The sequence below is a fragment of the Balaenoptera borealis genome (genome assembly GCF_965194805.1).
Source record: "Balaenoptera borealis genome assembly, chromosome: 19".
Classification (NCBI taxonomy): Eukaryota; Metazoa; Chordata; class Mammalia; order Artiodactyla; family Balaenopteridae; genus Balaenoptera; species Balaenoptera borealis.
The window spans coordinates 13,029,985-13,053,659 of NC_138878.1; the positions used below are offsets into that span (position 1 = coordinate 13,029,985).

Sequence of the window (23,675 nt, forward strand, 5' to 3'; positions counted from 1 at the left end):
GCACTATTATTCTTAACACTGCAAAACACACGCATCCCTCCTCTTCTCTCCACCAAAGGTGCATTTGCTGTTCCAAAGCTCTGTCACTCAAAAATCAGATTTAGCTTCCTCTCCCAGGAAAGCAGAACAAACGCAGTGTGAACTGGTTGTAGGCGTGCTGCCTTCTGGAGAAAGAGCCCATTACTGGTGGCTCCGGGAAGACTGGGGAAGAGAAAGCAGGTGAGTGCAATACCTCGCTGTAATTAAGAGCGCCAGCACTTCTTCCCCGATGCCCTCCACGTCTACCACCAGGGCCAGCTCGTATTTCTGCACAGTGTTGGAGCATAAGGTCACCTGGAAAGAACAAGGTGAAAAACTGCTCTTCTCAAAGGCCAGCTCTCCCTCTGCACAGGGGAGAAAGGGGCCAAGGGAGGACCACACTGATGAGTGCGGTTTCTAAGTACTTTATTAGGGGATGTATGGCATTTTACATTTTTAGTTAAACAAGCTATGTTTCGGGGTTACTGCATGCTGAGTTTTTTCAAAGGCCAGGTTAGAAACCACCAAATGGCTTTTGGTACAACAGGTTTGCTGATTTCCAAGGGGGTTGTATCAAAGGAGTCATACACCTGCATGGGGGGAAACAGGGCCCTGAAGGATATGCAACATCAAACAAATTTTAATTACTGCAATTTAAATTGATCTCTATGACTCTGGGCTGTATAAATTACAAAAATTCAATACACCAATAAAACACTACAGCTAGATTTCTCTTATGGCAAAATAAATGTCAGTTATAGAAATGGCATAAGAAATCAACTAGATAGCCTTTTTTTTTTTTTTTTTTTAACCAAAATCTTGTCGTTCCTCCCCACCTCCCATATTCATTATTAGAGAAGAAAATAAGAAGCTCCAAAGAAAGGTTAATCCAAGGACAGTATCTGGCCAGTATATTTTACCCTATGTTTTTATTTACTGTTGTGAAACTTGACATTTAGGCTTTTGAAGCCTTGTTGCAATTTTTAATTGTCTTAAAATGATTTGTACTGGAAGAGATACTTGTAAGTGTAGAAAACAGCTTCTGGCGTAGGTTACAGCTGTTCTATCTATAAATTATGCATCAGGTACTAATTAAAATTTTTTTGGTTGGAAAGGGAATTGTTGGATGCAAATTTAAGTCCACACAGACGTGGTTAAAGTGCAGATCAGGAGGGAAAACTGAGGCTTGGAGAAAGCTTTTCAAAATACAAAGGGAAAATAAAGCAAAGAGGGGGGTCATCGATTTGGAAGGAAAACTTGTCAGATTTGGAGACAAGCAGCTGCCCCAGTGCACAGATTCCTGGAGTGACTCTAACCCTTGTTTATGTCTCTGAGCTATGGTTAGAACAAGTGGTTCTGGCAGAAGGCTCCTAGATAGATGCTCTGTCTTCTAAAATCTTCCTGTACTAATCTGGGAGAAGCCCCAAAAAAGGGGGGAAATGGTAGGTAACACGTAAGCTAAGCATTATTAAATAAAAAATAAATTAACTCATTGCAGCTGCACTTCTTCCTGGGCAAGTCACAGTTAGCAACTGCTCTGATCTGAATGATTGTGTCCCCACCTCCGGCCCCAAATTCACATGCTGAAATCTTAACTCCTAATATGATGGTATTAAGAGGTGAGGCCTTTGGGAGGTGATGAGGTCATGAGGGTGGAGCCCTCGTGAGCAGGATGAGCGCCTTTATAAAATAGGCCCCAGAGAGCTCCCTTGCCCCTTCATCACGTGAGGATACAAGGAGACATCGGCAGTCTGCCACCTGAAAAAGGGCCTTCACCAGAACCCTACCATGCTGGCACCCTGACCTCGGACTTCCAGCTTCCAGATTGTAAAGAATAAATTTCTGATGTTTATAAGCTACCCAGTCTCTGGTATTTTGTAGTAGCAGCCCAAACAGACTGAGAGAGCAACACTGGGAAATTACAACAATGTGTGATATCAAACCTCATGGATCCGTGGAGAAGCCCTGAGAAGAGCTGAAAACTCCCAGAATAGATTTAGGATGAGTAGATTCATGGTGAGATATTATGAAGCATTAAAAGCAAATCTGGGGGATAAAACCATAGCTGAATTAAATATTCAAAGGTAATGACTAAAGAGAAAACTATAACCTTAGCTATGAAGTCTTATTTTTTTCCTTTTCCAGAAAAGATCAAATCATTTAAATTTAGCAGCCTTCAGTATTGCTAGACCTAACTGTTCGGAGAAGCAAAAGTAAGTGAGGGAAGACAGCTAAAATCTTTCTCAGTTAGCTGTGAAATAATTCTTCTGGTGGCACCATGAGGCCATAAGCAAAGCATCACACTGTGGACCTTAATATAAAGCACTGTTAGGAATATCACATCCACATTCGCCATGAAGCCCAGATTCAGATTCAAAATATGAATAAACTGGATATCATCTGTGGCATAAATCTGGATACTTAGTAGTATAAATAATGTGAGTCTAACGCAGGACCTAATTATCAACGCGTTATTAAATATTTTTATGTTAGTATTGATAGGCGTACTATCTGTTTAGAGCAGTGGTTTCAGCAGAAATTGCTAGAATCCACTGTTCTGGTAAAGGCAATGCATTTAGATTGATGGAAACCCATGGGAGCAGTGTCAGCGCTTTTGCCCAATATATTTGATCTGGTTTCTTTTGCTTCAGTAGTTTATTTCCTTACAGAAACAGACCTACTTTTCTATGTGAATTAGAGGCACTCCCTCCCATTGACACTGGGCATATAAAGCAAACTCTAGATGTGGTCCCAATAACTATATGACAGTTCAGCTGCTTGGCCACATGTGCAGGAAGGCTGTGCACTTTACCCTGATAGCAGCAAATCCTTGGGAGCGAATGGTGCCACAGTCGGGGGTGATGGTGAATTCCTTTGGTCTCATTACGGGTACTTCATCCTTGTTCCAATATGATTTTTTGTTGTCTGAATACTGCTCACAACTTGAAATGCTTTTATGGCCAACACCATCCCCAGGCACACGCAGTTTGAAGGTCATGGGGACCAAGGAGGTATTATTGAGGGAACATATCAAGGTATGAGGAAACCCTGGAAAACAAAATGTAAGGTGAGAAATAAAAGCCCCACAACAGCTTCCCTTTAACTTCAACCTCCCCTTGCACTGCCAAACCTCTTAAATGAATTGTCTATGCACTTCAACACTACTTGCTTAATTCCAACTCTCCCCAGTATTGTTTTCAGTTGCACAATCAATAAATGCATTTCACTCATTCATTCATTCAGTGAATACTTACTATGCATTTACTATGTAACAACAATAGACATGAAACAAACCCCTCCATCATCATCCAGACCCCTCTCTAGAGGCAGTCTCTATAATCAGTTTGCTGAGTAATATTCTAGAAGCACATTGTGCAATTAATTTTCACACAGAAATACAGATTTTTTCCCAAAGAACAGAGTTATATTTGCTCTTCTTATTTGCCAGTGTGTGAAAGGAGAAGCCTCTGCAGTTTTGCCCGCTGTGTGACCCAGAGCCTGCCAAGACATTATATAATTCATCCTAGACTCGTCTGAGGCTCATGTTCTCAGGGTCGATGACACAAAATAGAATAATAGCCTCTCCTGAGAGAGACTTTACGATCTACTTTTGAGCCAGCCAGAGACTAATACATCGGCTTTCGCCTCCCTTAGACAAAGCTGCTTTTTAATGTTATTTCTAGCCCTCCTACATTCAGTTCAGGGAGACTCATGTTCCTTTCCTAGAGATGTGGATCCTACTTGCCTGGTAAACAATAAACTGAACTCTGATTTTGGATTCCCTAGGTGGCCAATGTATCTGCTACCATTTTCAGAACAAGAATGATCTACACTCATAAGAGAACAAATATGCATATTTCTACTGGATGTAAACACTTCTCTTTCTACGTTGAACACTACTGCGATAAAATACAATTGGTCTCCTGGAGTTATTACTGCAGTACTGCTGGGGATATTTTGAACCGATCTACTTCACCCCACGTCTGAGCTTTTGTCTACACATTAGGACTGTTGGAAGAAACACATTCATGTCTCCTTTGTGATTCTGCACCTGCCAATCTACTTGGAAGAGATCTTTTATGGAAAAAGAATTGTCTGATTAAGGGCTTTTGAAAGATTATTCTTGGAAATTCCAGAGGTATTTCTAGAAAGTCAGTTTCACAATCATGTAATTGTTACATTTGACTTTTCTGAACTTTCCCAACAATGGCTCTTGTTTTACCTGACCATTTATGGGATAAATACTGTTCAAACATAGGGTGTATTACGGAAGTGGATCCTATAAAGATTCAGACAGGTCTTTCCAAACCATTGCCCAGACTACTTCCCTGAAGTGTTTTTCTGAGAATAAAGCCAACTACAACCTCCTAGCTAGAACAATTCCTTGTAATACCCCATATTGCTTATCCAGGAGCCTGAAGAAAAGGGATATTATTTTATTAAAGCCTGAAGGCTCATTAACACAAATGTTATTCCTAGGTTTCTGGTTGCACCAAATCTGAATTACTACCCTATCTGTAGTCCAACTGAATGCAAGTAATTTACAGTGTAGACCTCTATACTCCCTTCTTTAGCACCTAGTACATAAAAAAAAAACCAAAAACAACACGTATGTGCCTTTTCTTGGAATAATTAACAACATGCTTGGCCAGAATGCCTCAAAGATTCAAAGAGACACCTTCATACCTCTCCTGGTACTTAAATAATGATTTAAAAGATGATAGTCTCATTGACTCTCATTCAATATGTGTATTGTCACCTGACCTAGAAAGCCCCTAAGAAGAAACTAAAGGAAACTAGGGGCAAAAGATCACAAGGCTGCAAAGGAAAAATTTCATTTCTGACAAAAGGTGGTACATTATTTGGAACATTATCTCTCTAAGAATGGACCCTAGCTAAGATGAGTGTTAAACTGATTCAGCAATACCCAAGACCAAAAATTAAATTACAATTGATAAGACTTTTTGGGATTCACGGGCTATTTTAGACAATGGATTCCTAATTTTTCTAGTAAAATAAAAATCTCCACAAAGCAAAGGGAAATGTGTTAGCAGAGCATTGTGCAAAACAGATGGTACTTTTGTAGCTGTCTACAGAAATAATTCACAATATGGGAGATCAATAAGCACAATTTGCAGAATCCATTCTGAACATAAAAAATTCAGACTTAGAAAACAAACATTACCTAAAATTGGGATCCTCTGTTCGTGTCAATGGTCTCTGGCACACCAACTATGACGTGCCCCAAAGTATGAGCTGGTCTTTGACAAAAATCTTACACCACAGGTCCCATCATAAAAGAGATGAGATAATTTCTGAATAAGAGTTGATAGGAAAATTTCTCCTCTGTAACTGGGGATGTGGCTGGCTCCTGCCTTACATTCTGCTATCATATTCCAGGAAAACTGTGCAGTGAGCTGTGGGTCCAAATCATACTCCAAAGAACCTTTCAAATACAGATGGGCTGTGCCAAAATTATACAGTTAAAATATGTTGTTGTAATTGTCTGTATATTCTTGAGATGGATTTGAGCCTTCCTATACAGAAAGGCCGCTGCCATAAATGTGACTAAGACATTGTACTCTATAACTTTCCCACCTAGGGAATACCAGCCTTACACAGAAGAGTTATAAAGAATCTTACAGTGTGTTAACCATGTGATAAAAAATTCACAATTACAATCCTTGGGAAATGTAGAACACAAAAATAGTATTTTTGATCTTAAACTGGCCAAGTTCTCTGAGGCTCTTGGAGTTCTTTGGTGAAGAGTTTTACTTTTGGTTCTAATGTCTATCAGACCAGGTTAGCTCCCTCTAGAACTCAGACTATTCACCCTAGGAAATAATAACTAGAAGACCCATGGGATTACAAGTCTTTTATCAATCTGAATCAAGCTTGCTTAATGCAGACATAACTACACATTGTCAAGAACCAGCTCATCTATAAGTTCAAGAAATCTTCCCAAAAAACTCACCCTCAGAAACTCTCCCTCTTTCAACCTCAAAAATCAAAAAAATATATCAATAGTCTTCTTTAGAGCCTTCTAACAACTGACCCTGCAGTTAATTAAGAGGTGAGCTTTTGGGTAAAAAGACGCCCAAAGAAACTGAATTACTGGCTGAAGACGAAAACAACTCTTACTGGAGATCTTAAATGGAAGTTTGCTAAAAAAAACCAAAACTTCCAGAAATTGATGACCTTCAGCAACAGATTGCTATTCCAAGCTCCTCAGAACAAGCAGACTCTACGTGAAATAGAAAGACTCTGCCAAAGAGTGATGGAACAAGATTTTGCTACATACCAGGCATTATTGATTCTCATACTTTCCCTTGTATACTTTCCTTCTTTATCATTCTGCCATATTATTCTCTATTTACTTTCATAAAGTCGTAACAACTCTGATATCCCCTATTGTGTCTCCCTTATTGTTAATGATAACTTATTCGGGTCTAGGCTTTGCCCATGCCTACTATAATATCTTCTGCCAACCTTTCTAAGAACTTTCTATGATCATGACAATTAAGCTTTGGCCCTGACTCTCCACTTTACACTCTCCTAAAGTCAATCTAAATACTACCCCTTGAGTAAAATGCTGCTACTTCATACCTGGCCATGGAAGAGACAACTATCATGTATATTTTTTGATGCTTATATTTATCCCAACAACTCTAACCTCAAACCCTAACTTCTCTGTCCAAATTATCCAATGGTCAAGTTCACTGAAAGCCTGGAGCCTTCCAAATTCCTTATTCTCATTCAGCAAATTCTTGTGCCTCCTGAAAAATAGTGACTTTGCAGATACTTATCCTGCCCCTTTTGGTCTATCACCTGGCATAATACCAGTTATGACTTGGTCCGTTTTATTCTTTGACCAATCTGAGGAGTTATCAAAGCCTCAGTGTTCCTTCAGGGACAATCACCACCCAAATTCTGTAATTTAACTCTCTCATGATACTGTAACTTCAGTCAAACTAATTAATTATTAGACAGGTCATCCAACAACCAATCAAAAGCTTCACAGCCATACTTTAAATATTTTAGATACCAACCAACAGTACTATTACCTCTCACCTACTTTATGGTATTTATAATATCCTAACATCATCGATCCCCACAGACCCTGATGCCAAATCCAAATCTTCATCTCTAAGCAAGTAAATGCCATGTCTCCAACACTAGCCTGTAACAGATGGCTCTTCAGGAATGGGCCTTCTTGCCAAAATGGGGACAATACTACCAACTTTAGTTAGCTTAATGTACTCCCCAGCTCTACAACAGTCTCTGAAGACCTCGTTTAACTCCACACAATATATCTGTCATCCTGAAATAACTAAAAAAGTCCTCCAATTTCTGGCTGACTCCTGTAACAGTTGATTTCTCTTTTGAATCTGGAACTAACTATATACACTTCTTAGAGTATAGTTTCAAATAAATAACTCTCCTAAGAACCATGTTTCTTTGTGACAGGAGGCCAATCTACCTGGAGAAATAAGTGATACTTTGCGTTGGAGTAATGAGGACTCTAGTTCCAACTCTGGAATTTGAAAATATACCACAAGACAATTTTGAAAGATTATTACAAAACTGCCCCTAACTTTGGCCATTACAGTGAAGAATCCAGAAGCACAGCAAAGTAGCTTGAATTTACTGAACCAGGTGTTTTGAAAACCTTAGATTTCCTATTGGCAAGAAAAAGGGTATGTTTTTATTAACATTTCCTGTCACAATGCAGAGAAGATTAAGGAATCCATATCCAAACTAAAAGAAAAGGCAACTTGGGTTTTGAAGGTGGACGTAGGAGGGTAAGTTCTCATATCTCAGACTTGGGAAATCTTGGGTCATGGCTCTGTAGTGTCTTCTAGCCTCTTATATCATAAGAGTCTAGCTGCTGTATCATCAAATGGTTCAGTAAGATATTATACAAAAGGAAAATAAACTATTTCTAATTTTCACCTAAGCTAGTTACCAAAACTTCTAGCTGGACCAACTATGAGGAACAGCTGTTGATTATTATCTCTATAGCGAAAGGAAACTATGAATAAATTACCCAGTGATGGCCTTTCCTGTATCCTTAGGGATAAGAGAGGAACAAATGGAAGACTGTTACTGGAAAAACCTACCTAGCCTTGGAGCATGCATACATGGTTTTACCCATTGTGTGACCCAGAGCTTGCCAATATCAAATACAGCATTTTGAGTAAATCAGTGGCATCTTGGGGATATACATTTGCCATATTCCATGCAAATGTAGTTTTAGGGGCTTTGATGTTTTAAAATGTTTGGATTCTAGATAAAAGCATTTCAGATATTCATGGGGTTCAATAATTGGCTTATCATTGGCACAGTATTTACATTAACATGTCAGAGCTGAGCAATAGGGCACATTCTGGACAATAAGTCAATGGAGAGTTCTTGGAGTAACTGATTTGAGGTGCTTACTTTGACTTGTTTTTTCCCGCCAGGGCATACGACATAGGGCACATCTTCCAAATGTACTTGGACTGGACTTTGTGTTTAAATGCCTGTGGAAGGGTATGCTGCTGTGGGCACCAGTTGCTCAGAGCTCTCCATGGACTCAGTTTGAAGTGTTTGGAGTACACTGCGTAGGTCTTTGGGTACACAAACTCCCCTCTTATTGTGCATCAGTCACAGTTACCCTTAAGTTGTAGGTCACTTTCATTTTCCTTCAAAAGAGTCTATCATTCAAATATGCCCTACAAATCTATAACATCTCTCCAGCCATTTTCACATTCTATATGAACAGACATTCAACTTCATTTATATAGATTTTCCTATGGTATGTGCCTTACCCAATATAACGTAGATCAGGGTGGGGGCATTGTATAAATAAATATATTCTGAATTTTAGAAACTTTCATAACACCCAAATGTTAAAGCAACTGATAAAGGCATTATGAATCAGCTTTTTCTAAAGAACTATTTTTCCCCAAGTTAGACAGGCTTACTTGAAATGAAGCAAGAGAACTGCAAGTCAAAATGGGAAACAATAGAGCAAAATGGAAAGAATTATGGAATAAAGATTTAGACTAGGGTTTCTCAATTTTTTAAAGTTATCACCTAAAAAGAACCACTGTGATAAATTAATTTTATATCAAGTCAAATCAGTTAATTAAATATGATTTAAATTAGACAATTTCTACCTAACAAGAGAAATTAAATACTAAGGAATAAGATTCTGTTGGGCAGGGTGGAACTTTGAAGGAACACAAACCATTGTTATATCTAAGTTTTTTCAATACCCAAGAGCCAATTTTTGCCTCTCTAGGGGCAACTCTCAACACCCAAGTTGACAGTATATGATTTAGATAGATCTCAATTGAAATACTAATTCTGCCACTGCTGTGTGACCTTTGGGAGTTATTTAACTGTTCCAATGTTCAGTTCATCCAACTCTAAAATGGGGACCTTAAAGAGTGCCTTCTCCTAGGATTGCTAAAAACGTTTAAATGTAGTACCACATGTAATTACTTAGCAGTAATTGGACTACAAGAAAGAACCAATTAATGGGTAATTTTGCTGCCACCATTGTTATCATTTTTATTATTGGGGAAGTTTAGATGGGAGAAAATGACTTAGGGAAGCAATTGAGTAAAAAGACTATACAAACATATAGAAGAGTCTTCAATTTGGAGTGATAAAACACCTGAATTAAACCACTACCGAGCTCACTTTAAACCTGAGAGCATCTCTGTGGAAAGGTTGCTGTGTAGCCAAAGTGGCAAATCAGAATCTGCATATAAACAGAATGTTCAGAATGTTAAGACAGTGGAATAAAGCATAAAGCTTTCTGTTGTTCCACTGCAGGAAGAGGGGGGACAGCCATGGCCTGACAACTACTAGTATCCAGGAGACATGGCTATAACATTCACCTATAAACTAGGAAACAGCACCAAAATTCTGCAGAGGAAGAACAATTCTAGACCCTCTTAGCTATTACCCACACAAAATGGTAAGAGAAGCTCTTTGTAAACTTTCCTCCTTCCATGTGGAGGGAAAAGTAATTCTTCTCAATTTCTAATTTAAAATGGAAAAGTACTCACCAAAGGAAACATCACCAAAATGCAGAGCAGGAACATTAAAATGGAAGGTAGGTCCAATGACACAGCCTCTGGAAGTAGGAATACAAGTTAAGGGAGTAGAAAGAGAATCCAGTGAATTCAAGGTAACAATCAAGAAGTGGGTAGAGGTAAGTACTGAAAACCATAATTTAGCATTAAATCAATTACAGCATCATCTTGGACTTAAGGAAACTGTGAGATGATGGTCTAGCCCAATGGTTCTTAGAATTCCTTTTCCACTCTCAAACCTTTGGGTTTTAGCAAACGATGCTATGGTTAACTTACCACCATATTGCTATCAATGATGAGGCAGAGCAGACACATCACTGAACTAATGGCACAAAATGTTAATGTGGATGAGACACATATCATGAAAATTTATTAACTCAGGCAAGAAAAAAATTATAGGTTTAATCATATAATAGACATCAAAGACTATCAATGATACCAGTATTCCTTGGCCCACACCTTTATAAAACTGTTTTAATCCAGTTCCTACCACCAACTAGCTGTGATCTTGGCCAATCACTTTACTTCTGTAGGCCTCAGTTTCTTTTCCTAACATATGAAAGAGAAGACTGGAACAGGTGGCCTTTAAGGACTCTTTAACTGTTGTTGTTCTGTTTCCCTCTCATACAAGACTCATGATCTTGGAGTGACACTCTAGCTTAAAATAAATAATAGAGAGATTCTACAGTTTCTAACTGACTTCAGGTGTGGTAGATAGCATAATGGTCCCCAAAGATGTCTATGTGCTAATCCCCACAATCTGTGAATATATTAGGTTACATGGCAAAGGGTAATTAAGGTGGCAGAAGGAATTAAGTTTGCTAATTAACTGATCTTAAGATAAGGGGATTAGCCTGAATTATCCAGGTGGGCTCAATGTAATCACAAAGGTCTTTAAAATTAGAACACAGGGGCAGAGAGGAGGTAGGAGTGAGGCAATGTGAGAAGGACTCAACCAGCCTTTGCTGGCTTTGAAGATAGAGGAGGCAGAACATGAGCCAAGGACCGTGGGCAGCTTCAAAAAGCTGAACAAGGTTAGGAGATGAATTCTCCCCTAGAGCTTCCAGAAAGAAACACAGCCCTGGCCAATACCTTGATTTTAGCGCAGTAAGACCTGTGTTGGACTTTAGATCTACAGAACTGTAAAATAATAAATCTGTATTGTTTTAAGCTACTATGTTTGTGGTAATTTATTACAGCAGCAATACAAAACCAATATATCAGATATTTGTTTATTCTTGTCTTTCTCCATGGTCCATGTCCCTAAAATCTCTAGACCAAAGGTAAGAACTGAAATAATTCCCCACCTATGTGCCAAGCTTTTAAAAGTTATAGACACAAATACCAGAAACCCCACTAAGCATGAGTCTCGGGCTGTTGAAAGCCTGGGAGGAGAGATGACAACAAAGACTCAATGCAGCAAGTTTCAATTCTAAAAGCCCTTCCCAGGACCATCTATTCTATTTCATGCTAATGATCCAAAGTGGTTTCAAAAGGAGCAGCTGGTACTTAGCAAGGAATTAGGATCCAGCTGAGATAAGTCAAAGGAGCCTACAGATTAGATACTTGATTTGTAAAAGAAGTTTTTGGGGGGCCAAAGAAACAAATAGATCAAAAGTGTGTGAAATGCACAAAAGCCTAAAGAAATAAGAAAGATCACAAAACTGCACAAAGCAGTCATTTAATCAGTGTAGTAGAAAAAAACCAGAGTTAAATCACATTTGTTCAAAGGCACAGGTAACTAGGGGAACTGCAGCTGAATACCAACTGGACTTAGATATTGTCACATTCATTCAAACAGGGATCCTGGACATTAGCGCAGTCTCTGCCAAGATGGTGTCCTCCATCAATGCAATGGTTTGTTAAAATTAGAATTTTAAAGACTAAGAGAGTGATTGAATTATGATGTTATGTGAAACAGGTTGAATGCGAAATATGCTACAGTTAAACTGTATAAAGTCACATATGTAAAAATAGGAGGGAACAAAACTGTTCATGGGTAATTTAAAAAATCACATTAACTTTACAGTGCTGTTTATCCAACCACTTAAAATACTGTGTCATGCAGCTGGAGAAATCAATAGAAACAGCAACTGTTCTGATCTTTCAAGGCATACTAGCCAAAATTATGTGGTACTAAGGAAAGAAGATTACCCAATGATAAAAGAATAAGAAACAAAATTACAGAATCCACAATATTAACTTTATAGAGACTTCTTGGACCATAAGGCCCAAGAAAGAGTTCCTGGCAAAGTCATAAGTAAAATCAGTATTACTGCGTGGAGCTGGAAATAAATAACAAATTATACATTTATTTCACCCTTTATCATTAGACATTTATTTATGACACTAGATATTTGCCAAGTTTTCAAAATTATTGTTTGTGGTTTGAAGTGCTAGAACACTTTGGACAAATGCAATTTAGACAAGAATATTTCTCTTAGCAATCTGTGATTAGTTTTAGGATGAACATAAGCATTCTTTCCACAGTCAGACTTTCCTTTCCTTTGAAAGAAACAAGGAATGAACATCGAAAATAAGAAAGTGGCATGGGAGTGGTGTGAATGGTAAGGTGCAGAGGATAAAACAAGAGACTTAACCTCCACAGAGCACCTGGAGTATTAACCAGTCCAAGTTTACTTGCAAGTTCCTAGGAGATTCCTAAACCCTATTATTCACAGTGGAAAAACCAAGCAGACCCTAACCTATTCAGACATTGCTAGTGACATGCATTACTAGTTTGGGATCTTTAGGAGAAGAGATCAGAGGTTTAAAAAATTCACCCATATCCTCAAGTCCATTCTCTAGTAGGTCTGTGTCTTTTATTTTGGGGGTGGGGTGAGATGTGACAGGGTGAGAGAGTGTCATGGACATATATACACTACCAAATGTAAAATAGATAGCTAGTGGGAAGCAGCCGCATAGCACAGGGAGATCAGCTCGGTGCTTTGTGACCACCTAGAGGGGTGGGATGGGGAGGGTGGGAGGGAGGGAGATGCAAGAGGGAAGAGATATGGGAACATATTGTATATGTATAACTGATTAACTTTGTTATAAAGCAGAAGCTAACACACCATTGTAAGGCAATTATACTTCAATAAAGATGTTTAAAAAAAAATTCACCCATGAAATGAATGAATTATAGGCTCCTGGAAATTAAAAAAAATAACAGCCTCATTGAAATATAATTCACATGCTATACAATTCACCCATTTAAAGTGTATAAGTCAATGGTTTTTGTATAGTATTCACATATATGTGCAACCACCACCTGGGTTAACTTTAGAACATTCCCGTCACCTCAAAAAGAAACCCCATACTCTTTAACTATCACCCTCTATCTCCCACCTCCACCCCTGGCCCTAACCAACCACTAATCTACTTCCTATCCATATACAGATTTTCTCTCTCTGGACATTTCACATAAATGGAATCATACAATATATGGTCTTTTGTGACTGGCTTCTTTCACTTGTCATAGCGTTTTCAAGGTTCATTCATTGTACCATGTTGTAGCATGTACATCCTTTCTTTCTTTTTTCATTCCTTTTTATGGTCTTAATAACATTCCATTGTGTGGATAGACCACATTTTGTTTACTCATTTATCAGTTGGTAGACACTTGGATTATTTCCACCTTTTGGCTACTATGAATAATGCTGTAATAAACATTCATGTACAAGTTTTTGTATGGATTTATATTTTCATTTTTCTTGGGTATGTATCTAGGAATGGAATTGCTGGGTCATATGGTAACTCAACGTTTACTTGAGAAAACCTGTCAGACTGTTTTCCAAAGTGGCTGTATATTTTACATTCCCACCATCAGTGTATGAAGGTTCTGATTTCTCTACATTCTCTCCAACACTTGTTATTTTCCATTTTTTAAATTATAGCCATCCATGTGGGTGTAAAGTTGTATCTCATTATGGTTTCAATTTGCATCTCCCTGATGATTAATGATGTTGAGAGTCTTTTCATATGTTATTAATCATTTGTATATCTTCTTTAGAGAAATGTCTGCTCAGATGGTTTGTCCAATTTTTGATTGGTTGTCTTTTTATTACTGAGTGTAAATGTTCTCTATATATCTTAGATATAAGTCCCTTTTCAGATATGTGATTTACAAATACTTTCTCCCATATTGTGGTTTGTTTTTTCACTTTCTTAATAGTGTCCCTTAAGGCACAAAATTTTTAAATTTTGATGAAGTCTAATTTATTTATTTTTTCTTTGATTGCTTATACTTAGGTGTCATCTTTAAGAAACATTTGCCTGGGCTTCCCTGGTGACACAGTGGTTGGGAGTCCGCCTGCCAATGCAGGGGACACGGGTTCGAGCCCTGGTCTGGGAGGATCCCACATGCCGCGGAGCAACTAGCCCCGTGAGCCACAACTACTGAGCCTGTGCGTCTGGAGCCTGTGCTCCGCAACAAGAGAGGCCGCGACAGTGAGAGGCCCACGCACCGCGATGAAGAGTGGCCCCCGCTTGCCGCAACTAGAGGAAGCCCTCGCACAGAAACGAAGACCCAAATTTATAAATAAATTTACAAAAAAAAAAAAAAAAAGAAACATTTGCCTAATCCAAGGTCATGCATACTTGCACTTATGTTTTATTTAAACAGTTGTATAGTTTTAGTTGTTACATTTGGGTCTTTGGCCCATATTATGTTAATTTTGTATATGGTCTGAGGTTTGCGGGGCGGGGTCCAACTTTATCCTTTTGTGTGTGGATATCCAGTTGTTCCAGCAGCACCGGTTGAAAAAACTATCCTTTTTCCCATTGAATTGTCTTATACTCTTGATAAAAATAAATTGACCATAACTGTGTGAATTTATTTTTGGACTCTCAATTCTATGCCATTGATCTATATGTCTATCTTTATGCCAGTACAACACATTCTTGATAACTGTATCAAAACTACAGTAAGTTTTGAACTGGGAAGTGTAAGTCCTCCAAATTTGTTCTTATTTTTTTAAATTGTTTTGGCTATTCTGGGATTCTTGCATTGCCATATAAAGTTTAGTATCAGCTCATCAATTACCACAGAAAGGGCAGCTGAAATTTTGACAGAATCATGTTGAATCTATACATCATTTTGGGAAATACTGCCATCTTAGGTTAATATTGAGTCTTCCAATTCATGAAAACAGATGTCTTTTCACTTATTTAGGTCTTCTTTTAAATTCCTTTCAATGATGTTCTGTAGTTTTCAATGTACAAGTCTTACACTTTTTTTGTTAAATTTATTCCCAACTTTATCATTTTTTTTGAACCTATTGTAAATGGAATTTTCTTAATTTCATTTTTGAATTTTCATTGCTACTGTCTAGAAATACAATTGATTTTTGTACATTGATTCTATATCCTGCAATTGTTCTGAACTCATTCGTTAGCTCTATAGTTTTTTGGTGGATTCCTTAAGATATTCTATATATAATATCATGTCATCTGCAAAGAGAGATAGTTTTACTTCTTCATTTCCAACCTGAATGCCTTTTATTTCTTTTTCTTGCCTAATTGCCTTGGATAGAACCTCCAAGTACAATGTTGAGCAGAAACAACTTTCAGTTTTATTAATTTTCTCTATTGTTTTTCTTTATTTCATTAATTTCCACTCTAATCTTTATTACTTCCTTCCTTGTGCTTGCTTTGGATTTAGTTAGCTCTTCTTTTTCAAGTTTCTTAAGGTAGCAATTTAGGTTATTGATTTGAAATCTTTCTTCTTTTTAAATACAGGCACTTACAGCTATCAGTTTCCCTCTAAGCGCTACTTTTACCACATCTCATAAGTTTTGGTATATTGTGTCTTGTTTTCATTTATCTCAAAGTATTTTAAAATTTCTGTTGTAATTTCTTCTTTAACCTATTGGTAATTTAGGAGTGTTTTTTAATTTCCACATATTTGTAAATTCTCCAGATTTCCTTCTATTTTTTATTTTTCATTCAGTTCTTTCTAGTTGAAGAACACACTCTCTATGATTCAAATTATTTAAAATTTATTGAGACTTGTTTTATGGCTTAACACATGGTGTATTCTGGAAAATGTTCCAAGTGCACTTGTTGGGTTCTACAGGTATCTGTTAGGTCCAGTTGGTTTATGGTATTGTTCAGCTCTTCTATTTCCTTTATGATGTTCTGCCTAGTTGTTCTATCCATTGTTGAAAGTAGGGTAGTGACATCTCCAACTACTACTGTTCAATTACCTATTTCTCTCTTCAGTTCTGTAAGCTTTCGCTTCATGTATTTTGGGGATCTGCTGTTAAGTGCATCGATGTTTATAATTGTTGTATCTTCTTGATGGACTGACTATTATTGTAAAATGTTCTTCTTTGTCTTTGTAACAATTTTTGTTCTAAAGTTTATTTAGATATTGGTATAGCCACTCCAGCTTTCTTTTGGTTAGTGTTTGCAGGGTATCTTTTTCCATCCGTTTAAAAAAGTTTGAACCTATTCATACTTTCAGATCTAAAGTGTGTCTCTTGTAGACAGCAAAAAGTTGGATCATATTTTGTATGTGTGTTTTTAAAGTCTATTCTGCTAATCTCTGCCTTTTAATTTAAGTGTTAAATATATTTATAGTTAATATAACAAATGATAAATTAGGATTCCTTCTTCCTTTTCTCTATTTGTTTTCTACATGTCTTAATGTTTTCTCAGTTCTTCTATTCTTTCACTATTGCCTTCCTTTGAGTTAAATGGATATTTTCTAGTATAGCCTTTTAATTCCCTTGTCATCTCTTTTACCATATTTTTGGTTAGTTTAGGAAATAATTTAGGAAATGGGCAATCACATCCTGAATTTGGATAAATAATTCACAGAGTCACAGGGTAAGACGATAGGATTCAAGTAACAGGAATGTCTACCAAACCCAAATTCACCAGTCACTGCACCTAATATACAACCTTGCAGGTAGGAGGTGCTCATTAAGAGTTTATTAAACAAATATCCAAAATACATGTTTTTTTTTTCTAAACACAGTAGCAATGTGTGCATGTTGATAGTTAGATACAATATTAATTATTAGGCTAAACTTAAAATGTGGAATGACTGGATGAAATTGGGATGGGCTTTTTTATCCAACTTGAAGGACAGTTAGCCTGTCTCAGCCAGCAGTTTGATTTTTCTTTGCCTGCATGAAAAGTAAAATTATGGTCCTTTAACATCCTATTCTTTCTTGCCTATAGATAGGAATATTTTCCTTTTACCTTAAATGTTTATAAGAGCAGAGTTTTAAGATTTTTATCTTTCCCACTTTTGTATGGAGGCCTGTCTATGATGCTGGATGTTGAGGAGGGTACTCATGATTCTGAACAATATTTCCTGGTGCCAAGAAGTCAGAAAGCCTTGATTCAGTTGGGGGCTTTCAAGAGCTGATCTTCTGGAACTTAACAAGGGGGCTAAGGGGCCAGATGATCTCTGAATGATAGACAAGGTTGCACTTGCAAGTTTGCTCTTCCTGCTTCTCCAGATAACTACCTCCACTGTTTGTCATGAGATGTGAATTGTTATGGAGGTGGGAGGTGGGTTAAAGTTTACATAATGTGAAAAAGTACTCCTGTTCTTCTCATATTCTGCACATCCCTGAAGGAGGTAAATCTTGGGCCAGGATAAGCATGATACATCTTCTTAAGAGTCAGTGTTATTCAAATATCTGGAAAGCTACTCCAATTTTTTCTTTTAGCACAAACACAGATGCATTATGGAAAAGAATGTAAATGCATTGTGAATGTTTCAGATAAGTCTTGAGATCGTTTTAAAGAGTTTATGACTGTGGTAGGCTGTCTTAGCCATGCCACAGAACACCTGAGGCACATGCACTCACTCTCCTTACTTGTTAGGGGTTGTATTCATTTCCTAGGACTGTCATAAAGTATTAGAGACTCGGTGGTTTAAACAACAGAAATTTATTTCCTCACAGTTCTGTAGGCTGGAAGTCCAAGATCAGTGTGTTGGCAGGGTTGGTTTCTTCTGAGGAACTCCCTTCTTAACTTGTAGATGGGTACCTTCTCCCCATGTCTTCCCACAGTCTTTTCCTGTTTGTGTATCTGTCCTAATGTCGTCCTCTTCTTACAAGGACACCATTCTTATTAGATTAGGGCCCACCCATATGACCTCATTTTACCTTAATTACTTCTTTAAAAGTCTTATCTCCAAATGCAGTCACATTCTGAGGCACTGAGTGTTAGGACTTCAACATATGAATTTTGGGAGGATGTAATTCACCCTAGAACAGAGATACTTAGGTGGAAGAATTGAGAAGAAGTGGTAATCGCCTTGGAGTCAATCTTAAGATTCTAAATTTCTAGTAGGTATCACAAGATCAATAAGTTTTCCCAGGACCCTTCAGGCCTAGGAAATATGTCTGTCTCTTTTCTATGTTATCTCCAGGCCACAAGGGAGACCTCAGCTGTAGATGGAGTGAGGTCCTGCTAGGCTACTGACCCATAATAAGAGAGACTACCATGGTAATTAACAACCTGTTGCTGTGGGAATCTAAATAGAATCTGCAATCTATTCTGAAGATATGATCTTTTTAAGCACCAGGAACTAAAGCTATAGATCTGCCCAATGGGTTGGTCACAGAGAACTTCTCTTTAAAACCTGAGGACAAACAAAGCAGCTAGAGAAGCCATCAAAAGACATCTAGCACAAAAGCTGCAAGTGTCTAGCCTTGACTGACTGACACTATAAGTAGACTTTTATAATTCCTGGAGACATTAAAGGTTAAGAGCACTTAAAGAATTTCCTTAAAATAAAAACAAGAGATGCAGGTTTAGAGAAACTGTGATAACAGTTAGAGCTTAATTATAGGAGATGATTTTATCCAGGTGTTAATAACCTACTTTCCCTAAACATACTAAAACAGAGAGTAAGTAGAAACTAATATATTGTTTAAGTTCTTATTTTATAAGGTTACAGCTTACAGAAAAACTAGATTCCAAAATACCATATGCATCCATACTACAGTAATAAGTTAAACACGTTCACTAGAGAAACACTGGTGGAAATTTAAAACACCCCAGTATGTTGATGTGGTCATATCAACAAAGACAGTTATGGACATTCAAGACATGATCTAGTTTTGGTTTTTTAAAGTAAGTTTATGAAAGGATTTTATTTTTACATTTTACTTCTGTAACAGTAAAAAGTAAACAGTAGGGAATCAAATTGTTGCTACTTTCAGACAGATATCAATATTGTTGACAAAAAAATAAATAAATATTTTGGCAACCTAGTAATTCTCCATTAATTTGTAAAGTGCTCTAATTTTGAAGTTTAAGAAAGCATTAGGTAAAAACTTCAGTTTCCACATTACCTGTAGAATTAACTTACATAATGGTCAATTTCACAGGCTCTGGTGATCCATTGACATTGACCAGGAACTCTTCTTCAAAGTGTCCCAAGATGGAAGAACTGAAGGAGATCTGGACAGCCTGGACCCCACTTGGTTCGATGATACCTTCCTTGGGACTGAAAACAAAGCAGGTCCCCACAGCCGAAGTTGGAGGGATCATGTTGAAGAGGGCATCAATGCTGCCTTTGTTGGATAGTACTGCCTATATCAAAAAGACAAGAATGAAAAGGTAGGCAATGGGCCTCTGATTTATTTTCATATAAGCACCAACACAGAGACAGCTGCAGGAAGTAGAACCACAGAAAAACTCCAGGGGAAAAATAAGCAGTCTTCTGTCTTGAATGTTTGAAGACAGGAATCCCAAGCCAGAAAGTAATTTTTATCAGAAACAGAAAGTGTTTTTATCTCCTCTTTAAAATAGAGTTAGTCATATGCATTATATTCATGCTATAAAGATTGATCATAATCACATCTATTGAAGAAGAACCTTAAAAGACCTTTTTGTTTTTTTGATTCTATCTCTGAAGTAACCAAGGGAAGGTAGGTCTTTCTCTTATACACATGAGAAGGCTGGGATTAAGTGGCATGCTGAAAAATAAAAAGCAAGTTAGAATAGAGGATCAAGAACTATCTAAGCCTATGTTTATAATGTAGCTTGAAGAATGTAGAATGAGCTATTATTGTGGATTCCAGATTGCAAGGATTCTCTTTGTTGTACCATTAGATTTCATCCTATTGTGATATTTTCATCTCAAACTGTAATGGATGGATAACTGTTTTGGGATGCTTATGTGAGCCATTGTTTTACTACAGAAAAGTTTTTTGTTCATTTGTCTGGTTTTGGTTTTTTTTGGCTGTGCAGTGCTGTGTGAGGCATCTTAATTTCCCGACCAGGGATGGAACCCGTGTCCCCCCAACAGTGGAAGCATGGAGTCTTAACCACTGGACCGCCAGGGAAGTCCCATACAGAAAAGTTTTATTCCTATATACTAATGTTCTGGAACCAAGTCATTGCCCATATTTGATTGCACATGAGGTGTGTGTACAAAGCTCACGCGTGGCATTCAGAGGCCTCCACAGCCGGGTCCGTCTACCACTCCCACTGTCACTTTCCACAAGTCCATCCATGAACTTCTACTATAGACACACAGTCCTATTCCTCGGCTTCTAGAACACAATCTCTATTCCTTGCCAACGCTTACACCTGAATGGGTGAACAGTCATTCTCTCTACTTAGAAAGTGCCTTCAACCTACATCAAGGCACTGGAGGGAAAAAAGAGGAGGTGATGAAGAAAGATTCAGAAAAGTATGGGGGGCATGTCAGGAACCGAGAAAGCCAAGAGACAACTTCCAAAAGGGGTTGAACGGGGATAGAGGTTAAGGAGAATAAGCTTTGAGAAAATTCTATAGATTTTTTATTTTTAATTAGAGGCCATCCCTGCCCTTGAAGAAGAAAGTAATTTCAATAGAGTGTGACTGTAGAATCCAGAGTACAAATGTTTAGGGAGTGAGTAGGTGCAGAGGAAATAGTGGTTGACTATTCTTGATTCCTGTTTTGAGAAGATTAGTGGTAAAAAAGAGAAAATGGGGGTGGCAAAGCTGCAGGAAGGTATGGTAGGTGAGACTTAGTCTATTTATACTATTAAATGACATAATGCACACTTAAGGCCCAGCCTAGATGTTTGTTTTTGTAATAAGAAAAGGGGACTAGGTAACCAAGGTAATAGGGTCTGGGTGGATGTAGGGGGTCCACTAGATCAGGTTGCCTCCTCAGGAGCAGACAAGAAGGAATCAAGAGCATAAGTAGGATACAGTCAGGGGCTCCTGCAAAGGAAGACAACCACTCCTGCCAAGAGAAGACGGATGATGTACCAAAAGAGGTACATAACTAAGTGTTACTTGATATGTTGTTCATCTTTTTACATTTATTTCCCATCTCCCTCATCCTGTGTTCCCTGGTCATAGGAGTTATGCTTCATCCTTTATTCCTTTTAAAAAGACCATGCAGAAAAGTGATTATGACCAGGGTCTCAGAAGCCAAATGCCTGGGTTCAAATCCCAGCTTTTCCACTGACGTGACTAGCTGTGTGACCTTGCAGAACCTGCTTGGCTTCTCTGTGTCCATTTCCCCATCTGTAATGTGTAAGTATTACTGATAAACCAGGGAACCCGGGCAGCAGCCGTAGTTGCCACCTGGGGCCAAGCACCACAGTGCATCTTGTTCGCCGTATAGCTGACAGGGTCTTGGTGCTCCAGCTGGGTGTCAGGCCTGTGCCTCTAAGATGGGAGAGCCGAGTTCAGGACACTGGTCCACCAGAGACCTCCCGGCTCCATGTAATATCAAACAGTGAAAGCTCTTCCAGAGATCTCCATCTCAATGCTAAGACCCAGCTCAACTCAACGACCAGCAAGCTACAGTGCTGGACACTCTATGCCAAACAACTAGCAAGGCAGTAACACAACCCCACCCATTAGCAGAGAGGCTGCCTAAAATCATAATAAGGTCACAGACACCCAAAAACACACCACTGGACACGGTCCTGCCCACCAGAAAGACAAGATCCAGTCTCATCCACCAGAACGCAGGCACCAGTCCCCTCCACCAGGAAGCCTACACAACCCACTGAACCAAACTTAGCCACTGGGGGCAGACACCAAAAACAACAAGAACTACAAACCTGCAGCCTGCAAAAAGAAGACCCCAAACACAGTAAGTTAAGCAAAATGAGAAGACAGAGAAACACACTGCAGATGAAGGAGCAAGGTAAAAACCCACCAGACCAAACAAATGAAGAGGAAATAGACAGTCTACCTGAAAAAGAATTCAGAGTAATGATAGTAAAGATGATCCAAAATCTTGGAAATAGAATGGAGAAAATACAAGAAACGTTTAACAAGGACCTAGAAGAACTAAAGAGCAAACAAACAATGATGAACAACACAATAAATGAAATTAAAAATTCTCTAGAAGGAATCAATAGCAGAATAACTGAGGCAGAAGAACGGATAAGTGACCTGGAAGATAAAATAGTGGAAATAACTACCATAGAGCATAATAAGGAAAAAAGAATGAAAAGAATTGAGGACAGTCTCAGAGACCTCTGGGACAATATTAAACGCACCAACATTCGAATTATAGGGGTCCCAGAAGAAGAAGAGAAAAAGAAAGGGACTGAGAAAATATTTAAAGAGATTATAGTTGAAAACTTCCCTAATATGGGAAAGGAAATAGTCAATCAAGTCCAGGAAGCACAGAGAGTCCCATACAGGATAAATCCAAGGAGAAACACACCAAGACACATATTAATCAAACTATCAAAAATTAAATACAAAGAAAAAATATTAAAAGCAGCAAGGGAAAAACAACAAATAACATACAAGGGAATCCCCATAAGGTTAAAAGCTAATCTTTCAGCGGAAACTCTGCAAGCCAGAAGGGAGTGGCAGGACATATTTAAAGTGATGAAAGGGAAAAACCTACAACCAAGATTACTCTACCCAGCAAGGATCTCATGCAGATTTGACGGAGAAATTAAAACTTTTACAGACAAGCAAAAGCTAAGAGAATTCAGCACCACCAAACCAGCTTTACAACAAATGCTAAGGGAACACACAAGAGAAGGAAAACACCTACAATAACAAACCCAAAACAATTAAGAAAATGGTAATAGGAACATACATATCGATAACTACCTTAAATGTAAAAGGATTAAATGCTCCAACCAAAAGACACAGACTGGCTGAATGGATACAAAAACAAGACCCGTATATATGCTGTCTACAAGAGACCCACTTCAGACCTGGGAACACATACAGACTGAAAGTGAGGGGATGGAAAAAGATATTCCATGCAAATGGAAATCAAAAGGAAGCTGGAGTAGCAATTCTCAGATCAGACAAAAGAGACTTTAAAATAAAGGCTATTACAAGAAACAAAGAAGGACACTACAGACTGTTCAAGGGATCAATCCAAGAAGATATAACAATTGTAAATATTTATGCACCCAACATAGGAGCACCTCAATACATAAGACAAATGCTAACAACCATAAAAGGGGAACTCGACAGTGACACAATCATAGTAGGGGACTTTAACACCCCACTTTCAACAACGGACAGATCATCGAAATTGAAAATAAATAAGGAAACACAAGCTTTAAATGGTACATTAAACAAGATGGACTTAATTGATATTTATAGGACATTCCA

General features: G+C 38.0%; 1 protein-coding gene and 1 long non-coding RNA gene across 3 annotated transcripts in view; one reads left to right on the forward strand and one right to left on the reverse strand.

Moving 5' to 3' along the window:
* LOC309617580 overlaps positions 1 to 23,675 on the forward strand; it is a 548,498-nt gene that overhangs the window by 227,084 nt on the left and 297,739 nt on the right. The window lies entirely within an intron of this gene.
* The window catches only part of HYDIN (HYDIN axonemal central pair apparatus protein), a 441,132-nt gene that overhangs the window by 225,376 nt on the left and 192,081 nt on the right, over positions 1 to 23,675 (reverse strand). For both annotated transcript variants that reach the window (XM_082369752.1, XM_082369751.1), the window contains exons 13-16: positions 19,444 to 19,667; positions 10,080 to 10,147; positions 2,831 to 3,066; positions 233 to 333 (exon numbers count right to left, since the gene is read on the reverse strand). In XM_082369752.1, coding sequence (XP_082225878.1) covers positions 233 to 333; positions 2,831 to 3,066; positions 10,080 to 10,147; positions 19,444 to 19,667 — 629 coding nt within the window. The remainder of the gene's footprint in view (positions 1 to 232; positions 334 to 2,830; positions 3,067 to 10,079; positions 10,148 to 19,443; positions 19,668 to 23,675) is intronic.